The sequence below is a fragment of the Rhamphochromis sp. 'chilingali' genome (genome assembly GCF_963969265.1).
Source record: "Rhamphochromis sp. 'chilingali' genome assembly, chromosome: 2".
Classification (NCBI taxonomy): domain Eukaryota; kingdom Metazoa; phylum Chordata; class Actinopteri; order Cichliformes; family Cichlidae; genus Rhamphochromis; species Rhamphochromis sp. 'chilingali'.
The window spans coordinates 62806144-62818454 of record NC_137930.1 but is presented as its reverse complement, the minus strand read 5'-3'; the positions used below and the strand labels follow the sequence as shown (position 1 = coordinate 62818454).

Sequence of the window (12311 nt, the reverse complement as noted above, 5' to 3'; positions counted from 1 at the left end):
ATAGCAATCCTGATAATAGCAATGGCAAAATACGACAGCTCTTGCAAAAGCCCAGAGTACACTGAAAGGAGAACAGAAGGTAAGTGTCAAAGACAGATGAGGGTGTACAATTATGGACCCCCCTGTGTTCATAAAAGGGAGTTTCAATCAATTTTAAGGAGCCAGTGCTATTAAATATTGACACTATCCTCCGACTTTCAGGCTAACCCTTCCCTCTCCCTGGTTTAGCAATCACAGACAAGATGCTTGTCATAATTAAACAGCCAGCCCTCCTTTCCTCTTTGTACTATTAATTAAACTGCTAAGAACTGTCTCTCCAGACAGTAGATGGATGAGGTTACCGTGCATAAGCTGGTAAACATGTTTAGTGTAGCTCTAAAGTCGGACGGGTTTGTCATGAATTGATTCACTTTCAAAGCCAGCTTCAGGTGGACACTAAGGGAACTGCACTTTTAATATGTTTGCATTCATTTCATTTTAACCTCTAGAGGTTTATGTCTAGTAACAAATGAAGCCAATGTTGCATCCCTACGATGTCAGCGGGAGAGAAAGTTCAGTCAAAACATGTCCTCAACCCATTTCAGCTTTAGTAGTTTAACTTGTTAACATACCATACCAGAGGCTTAAGGTTGAAGTATTTTGAGGAGATTATTTTAGCCAAGCAAAATGAACTGTATATAAATATCAACATGGCCACCACTTGAAGGCAGCAGATGAGCTATTTTCTAATACACTTCCAAGCAATAGGACTAAGGCCTTGTCCACATGTATACAGGTATTTTGGTAGACTTAGCTTTTTCTATAGAATTTGGGCGCCCTTCATCCACACATAAATTACACTTTAGATCACTGAAAACTGAGCTTTTGAAAAACTCCTTCCGGGGTGAATAGTTTCAGAATCTCAGTTCCGCGTTGACAGGTGGAAGAAGAAAACAGAGATTTTATCTCTTGGCATCAAAAGCGTGCACCATTATCTCCTTTTTTTTGATGTCAGACTGTGTGCTGTGTTGTTGTGAGCTTTTGCTTGACCAAATTTCTATAATGGTCAGGATTATGTTATCACCTGTTACTCTGAGTTCCCATGTGGATGGAGATATTTTCCTAATTTTCTAATTTAAAAAGAATAGCTGTGTACGTATAGATGTAGGCAAGACACACGAACATAAATTTTCCAGACTCAGAAGCAATACAAAAACAATAAATAAGGTTTTATTTAGTAACTCAGTAAATACTGACTGCAAACATGGAAGAAGTGCTTCGTGGGATCACACCAAAGGAACACAGCACTGCATATTCCTGCTGGAAGAACTAAATGTGTGCAGAAAAGGACATTTGGCCTCCTGGGCTTAGACTGACAGATGCAGGGATGCATGGGTGAAATGTGTCTTGATAATCTCGGACTATATGTACCATTTCACCTTGAGGAAGGGAAAATAGAGCTTGTCTGTCGTGTCCTTCCTCTTGATTAACTGTGTAACTTAAAAATGGCTTCCAAGTTGTAGCCTGGCAGACAGAAGCTGATGTTTATATAGCATTTTTCAGCTAAGGATTGCAACCATGTACTCATCCCACCCCTGGTAAAATACTCCATGTATTGTGACCTGAACAGTACAGGTAATACTACACAGTGTAAGCCCCTCTAAATAATATTGCAAGTTTAATCATATGAGATTGTTGAGTCAGACAAAAATCTCTTGACATGTTTTTGTCTACAGGCAGTTACAGTAAATGTTTGATAGAAACACAGATGGGGAGGAGGGAATTTGACAAGAGGAGGAATTGGGAGGAATTCAAAGTGTCAAGGAGGAGGGAAAAGTGCCATGTTTGGCAAACTGTAGCATGCTAGTCTATGACAGAGTATCATGGGGCATCCAAATTCAACTCTTAGTAGCTTTCATCAACCAAGGTCGTGCTGAATTAACTATCAGAGACTAGTTTTGATTTCCAAACTGACAATGTTTTCTAATATTGTTACTGTGCTGACATAGCTAAAAAGCTTGCTAAAATATGAGTAACTAACAACATTTTTTCAATATTTCTGTGAAATGTTGGCTTTAAAGCTCCACAGATAATCCAGACAAGCTGATCCATCCAAGTGCAAAATTCTGAGGAGTCATTGATCGTGTGGTAGAGGCAATTACAAGCCACTCAGAGTCAAAGAGGAACAGTCACTTTCCAGAACGCCTCCTTTCAGTCCAATTTTACGCTTACAGCAGCATATTCATAATTACTCGTTCTAATCAAGGTGGGAGTTCACAGTGAGCCATTTCATTATGTCAGCATCTCTGGGTGGCAATGGAGTCAATAGCCAAATCACATCTGTACCATTTGGCAGAAAGACGAATCCCACCTCTCATCAATCTTTGGCAGCCAATTTGCAGTGTCAAATCGTGACTATCAAACCACATATATGCTCATTATACTGAATATGTATGAGCAAAATGTACTTTCAAAGCAGTGATTTTTGCCAGGTTTTGACAGAACATGAAGAGAGAATAGAAAATAGGTGGTGCAGTACCTTTAACACTAACAACAGGACATCGACACAATCTTTAGTTCAATTATGCATAAAATGGTACGGTGCTATTTAAATAAAATGCTTTGCTTAATAACATTTTCAAAAATATGTGTTAAATGTCTAGACATAAATACTTTCTGTTCTTGAATAAACACACTGGTGTAAAAAGAGAATCTGTTTACAGCGGTCCTCTTGAATTGTGACAACAAAGAGGACAAACTCTAGAACTTCTTTAAATTCTCTAAGTCTTGTACAAAAACGCTAATAGTCCCAGTCTTTCACAAGACAAAGGATGTTCAGTAGCAGCATGCTAACATGTTTTTAAAAGATTGCTGGGGTAAAACATGAAATGTGACAAAATCCAAATTATTCCAGTTTATTCTCTGAAGATGAAAAATATCTGCAACTAAATTTAGGGTAATTTACAGTTACTTTACCGTTTCTTATGGTGCCTTAATTCTTTATGGAATAGATTGAACAAGGTGCTGGACAAATTCCTCTGAGATTATGTTGACATCACACACGTTATGAACTCTGCAATGAGATGTTTTTAGCTTTGTGACATTATCCTACTAGAAGAGACTTTTGGAAGATGGCTGCTTGCAGGTACATAAAACATAGATGTCAAACCCATACATCATGAGTCAGATTACAATTACAGAAGAAGTTCTAAAATGATGGTCATTGTCCAGACTATCCTGTCAATCAAAATAAATTTCTATAACAGACAGTGGAAAAAATAAGAACTTGTTCTGTCATTTAATTGTTTATCTGCTACTTAATTACTTTGGTGTGTTATAAATGACCATTGAAGCAGTGACGCTGGAAAATCTCTGAAAGTTATTAAAATACATTTCAAGAAAGGCCTAAATTTACATTCTCCTTCACATTTTCCAAAGCTGACCTGTGGGCCAAGTATTTTGTCTCATGTTGCTATATTCTGACCACAGCCTGAAAATGTTGCAAAGGAAACTGGGACTCATCAACATAGCCAACATTTTTGTGCATCTTTTGTTCAATTTTATGTGACCTGAGTGAAATGTAGCCGTGTTCTTAGCTGACAGGAGTGGTACTTGTTGATCTTATGTTGCTGTATCCCATCTGCTTTAAGGTTCAATGGGTTGTGTGTTCAGAGGTAACCAAGATGTGCCCCTCTGCACACCTTTGCTTGTAATGAGTGGTTATTTGAGTTACTGTTGCCTTGCTATCAGTTTGAAGTTGTCTGGCCAATCTATGGCAACAACAAAGCCTTAACACAATTTTCATATATATGAATACATTGAGAGCATGAGAGCTCTGTAGCATTGACTCCTGCAGCTGGTACATGTCACCTGCTGAACCATTATTCATTAAAATATAAGATAATAAGACACTCAGTGAAAGCTGTATGAGAGAGGCCTTTTTCACCCTACTCATATCATCCAGTGTACAGCATCTAGCAGCCCATAAAATTTAATCCTGATGATCAAGTGGTGTTATTGACTGTAGTCGTTACATCCAGTGTCTGATTTGTTTGGGCAGTCGAGAGTCTCTCATGCCGAACTGTTTTTATGCTAAGGGATCTTGTGCTCACTCAACTGCCTTTTAATCCTAAAAATAATCAACAGCCTAATTAATTGGAAACCAAATATGGGATACTATCTAAGGCCATCAGTTTTACTGTGGAGTCCACTGATATATGGTATTGATTGCAACAGGGAGCCCTCTAATCAGAATCATGGCAAAATCAATAGCTGGCATTGCCTGAGGTCCTGTTCATGCTTCAGTGTACACATCTGAAGTGAACTCCCCTGTGCTGAAACAGTCTGGTCATTTGCTTAAAGAAAATCGAGACTCAGTGCAATTGCGAGGAATGTGGAGATAAACCAGAAGAGACAGACAGAGATATAGGGACTGGTGAATGAGAATAGGCGATAATCCATGAGGGGGTTTGGTGTGATCGAAAACTGTTATGGAGGTTTTCTTACTCAAAGCTTCAATCCATCAAGTTGGAGGGTGCAGCATAGGATCAACAAGCCATTGATCTCCCCCTGATCCACCAACAAGTTCCAGCCACAGAACTGTCTGGCTGCTGTCACATCAAGCCCCTTCTCTGCTCTGACCGCTCTATTCTTTCTTTGTCATTTGATCCCTCCACATCTGGGAACAAGTTAAGTTGCAGGGCAACAGTTTTGTGTCTACTCACTTACCTCCTGGGGGATGGGAGAAACAGGAGAAGATAGCTTATCAATTTAAAACATGGCTTTAGGATGCCTGTTCAGCATATTCAACAGTCACATCCCATAAACAACTAAATGAAGCAAACCTAAAAATGCTCAGAGGGGCTACATAAAGACCCTGAGTTTGCGTTCTACTGTGTACCAAGGCAGTAATATGCTACTCACTTAGAAAGAGGACAGCAGAAGAATGGCACATTTGGTGAACCAAGAATAACAAGAACATGATTCCAAAAGAAGAAGGATTTGGAGGAAAGGAACATTAAGCATGAAAGAGACTCGCATTATCACTTGCAAAATTAACTCATATTGTCATCATTTGCTTAATCAAACATGTTTTCTAGAAAAATGTATGTAGCTGAGATTGCATTAATTCATCGAATTAGAAAAGTGTAGCCAGAAATAGCAAGATTGGGATTGATTGTGGTCTTCCAGTGCAAAAGGCAGAGTATGAGGACGCTAAAAGCAATGCTCTATCTCCTCTGTTGTCAAAGTACTGTGCCTTGTACACTATACCCAGACAAGAGGCAGGGCTTATGTTCTTTGACCCACACATTAGGCTAAAAACATCAGCCTTATGCAGTAAGTCATCTGTAACTTTTAACAGCATTTAGATTTGCATCAACTGATCTTTTGAGTTAGTAGTGCAACAACCTTTAAACACAATATAACCAAAAGCAATGTACATGGTTAACATATATGTAAGAAGAAAGAGACTGAAAATACTAATCGGTGCTCTTGTCACAACTTACCTCTTTCACAATCATATGTTTTTAAGGTTAGGGAAAGACTATGATTTGCCCTTTTAATCAGGACTTACCCTAATATTACAACACAAGCGTTTCTAATGCAGGTTGTAAATTAATACTAAATGTTAATCAACTTTAAATTAATCCACCATTACACCACTGTTGTTTCCATGTGAAATCTAAATAATCTAAATAAAGGAGAAATGAAAAGGATTCTGATTCAGACTTTTCCTATGACTCACAGTAAATTGTAAAACACAAACCTGATCATCTACATTAGAATTCCCTACAAATAGGAGTTCTGAAGTTTCTTATTTCAACTTGATGAACTGCATGTAAGGGCCAGGGCTTCTGTCTCCCACATTCTACATTTAGAAAGGTTTGCTATGAAAGAGTCTCTGAAGAAATCTTGCGTGCATGGTTTGTTGTCTTTGCAAGTGATTGAGCAGCTGTTGTGATGGGCAGATAGAGTGGACAAACCATACATAAGGTGAAAAAGTCATCCCTAACCTGACCACTTTGCACTCTATCATTCTTAAATGATGAATGATGCACCATTCTAAAAACTTACAGTCCATGATGCCATAAAATAGATTACAGAGGTCAGGATTTTCACACTGTTGATCTCAGTAAATTCATATGTGGGTAAAAGACAGTGAAACCTTGTAGATCATGCTCTGCATAAACCAGAAAAACTCTGCCGTCAATCAGACTGTTTCCTTAGAAATCTATTGTAGTGGAATTAATTCTTATTAATTCTTTATTTAAACTGACAGCATTTTAAAAATGTATAAATATTGAAGTTAAATGGCCGGCCAAATGGCACTGAGTGGAAGGGGGATGTAATTCTGGCATGTAAAACCATTTGAATTTTTTGAATTGGTTGTGAGTGTCTGAAGAGGAAAATGTGAAAAATGGAATGCTGTGCACATTAATTGAATTTTTTGAATATATTTGCATATCATTTCAAGTCCTGAACTTGATTAGTTATAGTTCATAAATGTTAAACTGACAGGACTACAGACTTCAGGGTATATCAGACCAGTATGGTACTGACTTGTGTTTTTGTTTTTTGTTTTGTTTTGTTTTTTTCAGTTTTCTTTTGTTTTCTTTCTTTCCTTCATTCTTTCTTTCTTTTCCAGAAATCATGGAATCCCCCATGTCATTTTTGCAGTAAGTATCTTTTAAGTCTGACATGATTATATTTCACTGGTTAGACCTGGGAAGTCTTTCACTGTCACTAAAATCACATCACCGTGATATCAAAAGTGGATGCAAACTTTTGATTTTGAGCAAAAAATGAGACTCAAAACAAAATGCACTTACTGAACTAATGAAACTGCGCACTCTCATTAAAAAAAACAACCTTCTCCCAGGTTTCACACACAGCTGCACAACGACGTTTTAATACTCTTTAAAACATTTGAATTTTTGAAAAAAAAAATCACCCCATGGAAAGGGAAAATGTCCCCTATGGAGTAGGTAGTATTTTTCTGTACCAGCCTGTAAAGCTGCTTATTTCGGCTGCACAGTTAGACATTTTGACGTGGCAGTATGTGCGGACTGACTCACTTTTGGCACTTGCATATAGGCTTTATTTTTCAGCCCCTGAGGCTGCCACTTGAAACTGAGCAGAAGCCGGCTGTGTGAAAACAAAAGTTTCGAATTTCAAGATTGATCTGTGATGTTTACGCTTTACCTAACGCAAGATGATAACCACCATACCACAGACTCAAGTGGAAGTACCGCCAGCACTCAGTAGCCCACCAATCACCACAAGGGGAGCAATTACTGTAACATTAAATAGTGATAAACACCACTGCACAGTGATCATCAGAACATCAGAGCTGTCACCGCGCCATCCATCAAAACCGCACTTCAGGGTAGCAACAGTCAGGTAGTGATACATTACAAGGGACAAAAACAGGTGCTAGCATAGATTCTAATTACTTTGTTCTATCAATTATGCACAAAATCCTTGCATGGCCTGGGGTCTGCCACACACTGCTGTGCCTCCTACACACTCTCTGCACCATCCCAGCTGTGGTTACATAGCAGGCAGGCTTTTCAACACTGGTATGTGTGAATGCCTTCAGGTAACAAAAAAAAAGAAGTTTATTTTTCCAAGGCTGGATTCATACAGATGGAACAGTTCTGAAAAAAAAGAGGGGAAAAAACAATTTGCATATCCCACTGACATTTGATTGTATTATATCGTCTCTAGTTATGAAAGTAGATTCTTTTCGCTTCCACTCAGCCCTGTAAGCATCAGTTTAGACACACAGGTGCTCTGCTGTGTTGTGTTTTCAAGCTGTAACGGTCTTCCAGGCACTTGTGGTTTCTGCCTTTGTTTTGCACACTCCTCAAGTTTTCTCTCAGCCACTCGGTGCACAAAAACATTATGCTAATGAGAGGAGGAGACATCTGCTTCCAGCTCGGTTTTTCTCTAGGCGTTTAGGCATGTGTTTGTCACTCACATAAAGAATCTGCTTTTACCTACAGTAGGTCAAATTTTTAAAACAGAGGCATGTGCAAAGAATTTTATACTGAACCAGATGCTATGATGCTTCAACATTGCTGAAGGATGAATGTTTTGTTTCTCTTTTCCTTAACCTCCCACTCATGAAGCAGTCTCATAGCAGGCTAATGCATCAGGTTCATTCTACTGTGTGAAACAATGGCTCATATTCTTGGCATGTCATTCACCAGTGAATGGAAATGTCAAGAAGTTCAGTGAAATGAATAGCTTTGCCATGAAATGATTTTTAAGGTCATGGTTTAGGAGTTATTTTGTTACGTGTCCAGTGAAGCTCTTGATTTATATGGCATGTGTGCAAGGCAGACAGAAACGTATAGCAAAATGTTCAAATATGCAAGGTGAGTGTGTAAACAAACCTGCAGCAGTCTCTTAATATTTGAAGGATTCTATCATTTTTTATGTAGTAAATAAGGTTTGCCATAACCATAACAAAATTAAGAGGTTTGGTGTGTAACAAGTGTAAGAAAAACACAGGGGACAAGCTTTAATTATGTTGGTTGTCGAGCTGTAAATGCTATACCAGTGTAACAAAAGCACACATATCTGCCAACAACATTTTTTAAGCAACCTTCTCTGTAGTTAAAATAATAAATAAGTAAAGGGTTTAACAGTGTTCTTTGATCTGTTTTTCAAGCTTTGGTAGAACAAACAAGTGAGAAAACTGCTATTTTCAGTCACGTATGTCAAGTTAACTATCTGACTATTTCAACTACTTTGGTTATTGTAATACGTTATTTTAGGACTGCACAGTTCAATAATCATAAAATTTTAAGTAATCTGCAATTTCCTGGATTAATTTCCTAGTTAATCTTGGAAGCATATTAATAAACTTTTGATTTGTCTAAGTGCAATTAACTGAATGCTTGCATCTGCTTCAGTAATTACAGTAATTAAGATAACATGGTGGCAAGCTCTATTATTTCAAACTGTGTTATTTAAACTTTTATTTCACATGTCGGTCAGTGTGTTTCTTTAGGGAGTCTCTTCTCAGATGGGTGTGTCACAGATGTTACACCACAGATGGCACACATGTAGTGGTTTTCCATATATTTGCGATGCCTACTTCGATCCTCCAAATTAAAAAAGAAAAAAAAATGAGGCGTGTCTTGTCAAGATAGTAAAATTCAAACATATAATGATGCTTGTTTTCCAGCTAGGGGAGAGCAAATCTAATTTATTTATTTATTTATTCATTTATTTCCTCAGTATAGGTCAGGTTGCCCATTCTAGGTTTAAAGATTTATCTTGTCTTTATCACTTAATTAAAGCAAGGTTTGCAACACAACTTCTTAATTAGTGTAAAAATCTCCTTAAAGAAAATGGTGAAAAAAAGAGCAAATGAAGGAGTTCCCCATTCTTTTGGATCTAAAATGTGAAAAATGTATTAAGAAAGCGACACAAATTGCATATAGCAGACAGTTATGCATTTTCCAAGGTTTTGCAAAGGTGATTTTACATTGATATCACTGAAGTGTCTCACTAAAAGCATTCAGGCATCACACCTGCCAGTGTGCAGCAGTCACAGACTGTTAACCTCAAGATCTGGAAGTGTCTGTGAGTCAACGAAGCTTCACAAACGCTACCACTGTCTGCCTTTGTCAAGGTTCAGCTACATAAAGAGTACTTTAACTTCATCTTGGTGATCATAAGATTCACTGAAAATTCAAGCACTGCATCCTGCCACTGGCTCAAAGGTAAGCAAACTAAAATCCATTCTACATTAATGGAAGAATAACAAGTTCTCTCTCTCTCTTTGAGTAAAGCTGTGCTCTTGCAATGCCAAACTCAAGGTCTCTTTGCTCATCATGTTCACACTACAGACAACACTTTAAAAAGATTCTTAGAAACATTCTCAGTAAATCACCTTCTCACTTTTTCAAACTTAAATGTGAACTTGATGCATGAGGAATTTTTTTTTCTTTACTATTTTTTGCAGATGGTTAAAGGATTGTAGAAAATGCAGTGCTGCTTTAGTTTGCGAGCTAAAATTGGTAGTGGCTTAGAAGACATCAAATGTAGTAGCACTTTTAATGGTAATAATTTACACTGCAACTGTATAATACTGATATTATGAGTCCTCTTACAACTTATCTTTTATAATTATTACTCCAATAATATCTTTTGTTTTATGTATCTGGTCACTATTTAAGAGTTGGTAGCTATTAAATATGCCATGATTTTCGTAAAAAGGCTAAATAATTGACCCTATGCTACATTTTAGTGCCTGTAGTGCATATTATGATTACCTAAGCTGTGCTCGTCTACACGTTACTTTCATAAACAGGAAGAACAATTACAACCATCTGAATGAACACAAACAACAGCTGACTTACACATTGTGTTTGTGTCTTTCATTGCTGTTTTGACACAGACACCTGCCAGAAAATGACCCTGCAGCCATTAACTCCAGTGAACTGTGCAGGCCTTCTGCAGCCCGGCTGCTCTCTGCTGCAGCTGGATGGTGAAGTTCTGCTGTTTGGCCAGAAGGGTTGGCCTAAGCGCTCGTGTCCAACAGGAGTATTTGGTGTACGGTTTAAACATGGCGAGATGAAGCTGAGAGCCATCTCGTTCTCTAATGACTCGTGCTACCTGCCCCCATTACGCTGCCCAGCTGTTTGCCGCCTCGACCCCTATGATGGGCTTCCAGAGAGTTACCTCATCCACGGTGGTCGCACTCCAAATAATGAGATCTCATCAAGCTTGTACCTGTTGACCATGGATAGTCGTGGCTGCAATCGTAAATTAACGCTCTGCTGCAAAGAGAAAGAGCTAGTGGCAGAAGTGCCAGGACCTCGATATGGCCACACAATGAGCATGGTCCAAAGTCGTGGGAAGACAGCTTGTGTGTTGTTTGGGGGTAGGTCCTACATGCCCTCAGGAGAGAGGACCACAGAGAGCTGGAACAGTGTTGTAGACTGTCCACCTCAGGTGTTCCTCTTTGACCTGGAGTTTGGCTGCTGCTCTGCTCACACTTTACCTGAGCTTAGTGATGGACAGTCTTTCCATCTGGCCCTTGCTAGAGAAGACTGTGTCTACTTCATTGGAGGCCACTCACTAGCCTCAGACTCACGTCCACCGCGTCTGTTTTGCCTGCATGTTGAGCTTTTGCAAGGCAGCCCGTTGCTTTCCTGTGAAACCCTAGACAATGGTTTATCTATCTCTAGTGCCATCTTTACACGTACGGGACCCACTCATAGATACATCATCTTAGGTGGATATCAGTCAGACTCACAAAAGCGGATGGAGTGCACTACTGTGATTCTAGATGAGAAAGGAATCCACTTTGACCCCGTAGAAACACCCAAGTGGACCCCAGATATCATCCATAGTCGCACTTGGTTTGGTGGCAGCTCTGGAGAGGGAGGCATCCTACTAGCTGTGCCCACAGAGGGAAGGCCATCCCAACAAGATATGCATTACTTCTACCAGGTGAACTTCCAGACAGAGGTAGAGACCAGAGAGGAAGATGGAACCCTTGCCTGCAGCCAGGAGTCAACGGATTATGATGACTCCACTCCTCTTGAAGATTCTGAGGAGCTCTACTTCGGCCGTGAACCACATGAGTTGGATGGCAGCAGCGACGGAGAAGGGGAGGCTTACAATGAAGAGGATGAAGAGGATGAATCACAAACAGGTTACTGGATAAAATGCTGCCTTGGCTGTCAGTTGGATCCCAACACATGGGAGCCATACTACTCCACAGAGCTCCACCGACCAGCCATGATCTTTTGCTCCAGAGGGGAAGGGGGCCACTGGGTGCACGCCAAGTGCATGGAGCTGTCTGAGACCCTGCTGCTGAAACTCTCTCAAGGCAACAAGAAGTACTTCTGCTTGGACCACGGAGGCCTGCCCTACCAGGAGATGACCCCACCTCGACATATTATACCACTGAAGCGCATCACCATGAAAGCTAAAGACAAAAAAAGACCTCTGACAATCAAGATGTCCCCTGCCAAAAAAAGCTTTTTCAGACGGCTGTTTGACTGACTCAGATTTTCATATGATGTGTGCCTGTTAAGAAAACTTTGTATGCTTAGGATGTTTTTTCCACCCTAACAGTAATCTAATAAACCAAATCGAGAAAATCCCTCAAACTACCTTGAAGTGCTCACTGAACGTAATAGAGTCACAAGCCAAGTTTAAGTTAGATCACATGACTATTGAACTAACAGACAAACACTCACACCTACTTGATTTATTTTGAGTTAAATTAACAGTTTACAGTTTGTGAAGATTTGCAACATTTCCTTTTATTATTGAATGTTTCTGTTGTTATTTCACATTGTGCA

At 39.3% G+C, this 12311-nt stretch overlaps 1 protein-coding gene across 1 annotated transcript; it reads left to right on the top strand.

Annotated features, from left to right (window-relative positions):
- Positions 1-10407: 10407 nt before the first annotated feature.
- Positions 10408-12009, top strand: rag2 (recombination activating gene 2; the record flags this gene model as incomplete). Its single annotated transcript, XM_080875306.1, has 1 exon — positions 10408-12009. One exon carries the CDS (start codon positions 10408-10410, stop codon positions 12007-12009), a length of 1602 nt encoding a protein of 533 aa, XP_080731432.1.
- Positions 12010-12311: the final 302 nt, after the last annotated feature.